General features: G+C 31.5%; 1 protein-coding gene across 4 annotated transcripts in view; it reads left to right on the forward strand.

The window, feature by feature from the left end:
- Positions 1 to 2349, forward strand: part of LOC107673231 (mannosidase, alpha, class 2A, member 2) — a 40097-nt gene that overhangs the window by 31003 nt on the left and 6745 nt on the right. For all 4 annotated transcript variants that reach the window (XM_016466744.1, XM_016466747.1, XM_016466746.1 and 1 more), the window contains exon 21: positions 1908 to 2041. In XM_016466744.1, coding sequence (XP_016322230.1) covers positions 1908 to 2041 — 134 coding nt within the window. The remainder of the gene's footprint in view (positions 1 to 1907; positions 2042 to 2349) is intronic.

The following is a 2349-nucleotide window of genomic DNA, read 5'->3' on the forward strand; positions in this document are numbered from 1 at the left end:
GTCCACGGTGAAAGCCGATCCGGCGATCCACAGGTCAAAGTTGTAGTATTTCCTCAGCGATCAGCACGGATCAGCTCTAGGCATGACGAAGCAGATATCGTCCTCTTTTGGAAGGCCAAAGAAAGTAGTTTCGCTTTCACAACGAAACACACAGCATCTTCACGACATGGCGGCAACAACCGCCGCGAGAATAAAAGTTACGCCTTCTTTCTTTGCGTGAACATTTGGGCGGCATTATGCAAATCTTCCCACATCGTGACATAGACATGTGGGGGCGTGTTAGAACGAGCTGTTTTAGGTAGGCGTGGTTGACTCTTAGCTTTTATAAAGAATATCTCTTTGGATTTGAGACTTTAGTCTTTGGAACTTTACAGATCTTCTTTATGCACCAAGAGCTTGTAACACTCCAAAGAGAAAAGACAAATTGAAATCGCATCATATGACCCCTTTAATACAAATTTTGGTGCAAAAACTAAAATGGAATTAAACACACTGGTTTTAATTGGATGTCATTTACATAAACTTAAAAATAACAGCATGTAGCTTAAGTTTTTATTTGGCTTATAAATATTAATTTGGTTGATGTTTTAAAAAAAAAAATTTTTTTTATATAAATGTATTTTTATAATTATTATTTTTTAAATAAAATGCCATTACATTTGTGAAAATTCTTGCACAGTATAATTGTACCATATTGGCTAAGGTTTATGTACATAATACTAAAGTTTATGTAAATAATAGTAAAGTAGTGCGTTTAATGGTATTTTAGTTTTTGCAATAAAATTTGTATTTTTAATAAAAAGTAAAAATACAAATGTAATTTAATAAAAAAAAACTCTTAATACTGACATACAATATAAATGACAATTATATTGTATGTATGTAAGTTTCACTGATTTAATGGCAATTTAAAATATAATTAATGTAACAAAAAAACAAACAAGTTTATGTAAATAACATCCAGTATTAGACATTTTATTAATTAAAATTCAATTGAATTTTTATGCAATTTTATTTGTATTTTAAAAACTAAAATGCAATTAAACACAGTACTTTTAATTGGCTGTTATTTACATAATCTTAAAAAAAAAAAAAAAAACGGCATTTAGCCCAACTTTTTATTTGGCTTATTAACATTAATTTGGTTACATGATTTATTTATATATTTTATATAAATGTAATGTATTATTATTTACTTATTTATTTATTTTTTAACTAAATTGCCATTAAATCAGTGAAACTTCTTGCACAATATAATTGTACCATATTGGTTATCGGTCAGTATTATTATTTATTATTATTATTTTTTTTTTAAATGAAATACATTTTTTATACAAATGTATTTTTGTTTATTTATTTATTTTTAAATACAAATTTTGTTGCAAAACTAAAATGCCATTAAACACACTACTTTATTATTATTTACATAAACTTTAACAGCATTGACTAATTGGCTTATTAATATTCTGTTACGTGACTAGATGCTTCAGGTAGGTTACTAAGAAACACAAGCATGTCCTAATTAATATTCATGAGCTGAGCTATTACCATAGTAGGAATCAAACTTATTTCACCTGTGTACCAAATTGAGCTGACAATACAGAGAAAAACTCTTCTCGCTATGCTGTTTTCATTGCAGTATCGACTTGATACCAAAATACTGGTACTTTTTAGGTCTATAGCAGTGAGTTTCTTAGCAGGATGAAACATGAATCAGGGACTGAGACGGTAGGGAGGAGGAAAACACTAACAGTGGCACACTGTGCTCTGGTTCTGTATTGATTTGATGCAATGTATCCAATAATGAAGATGAAGTGAGTGTACTGTCTAATGCTTTGCCTCGCTCTATGCTATTACCGGCCTCTCCCTCTTATCCTTCCCTCGTACGATCTTTCCATTCTCTGCAGGTCAGCTGGAGGTGATCCTGGACCGCAGACTGATGCAAGACGATAACAGGGGTCTGGGGCAGGGCCTGAAGGACAACAAACGAACGGCCAATCGCTTCCGTCTTCTGCTGGAGAGGAGGAGCAGCAGTGGAAAGGTGAGTTCTGACTGGACGAGGATACAAATGAACCAAACCAAAGTCAAACTTAGTACTTAGTACTTAGTACTAGTAGTGCTTATTCTGACTACTTAGACGAGAAGAGACAGACAAACATGTAAATCAACCAATCATGCAAATTCAAATTCAATTGAAAAATTTTGTTATAACAAATCTATAAATTAACACAGCCCTAACCTTAAGCAGAGTTTACTTGCTACTGAGTGCCTCAAACAAAACTAAATATATTGTAAGAATTAGATTCAAGAATTAGATACAATTAAAAAAAAAAAAAAAAAAACTTTTTG

The sequence above is a fragment of the Sinocyclocheilus anshuiensis genome, unplaced genomic scaffold (genome assembly GCF_001515605.1).
Source record: "Sinocyclocheilus anshuiensis isolate Anshui unplaced genomic scaffold, SAMN03320099.WGS_v1.1 scaffold68, whole genome shotgun sequence".
Classification (NCBI taxonomy): domain Eukaryota; kingdom Metazoa; phylum Chordata; class Actinopteri; order Cypriniformes; family Cyprinidae; genus Sinocyclocheilus; species Sinocyclocheilus anshuiensis.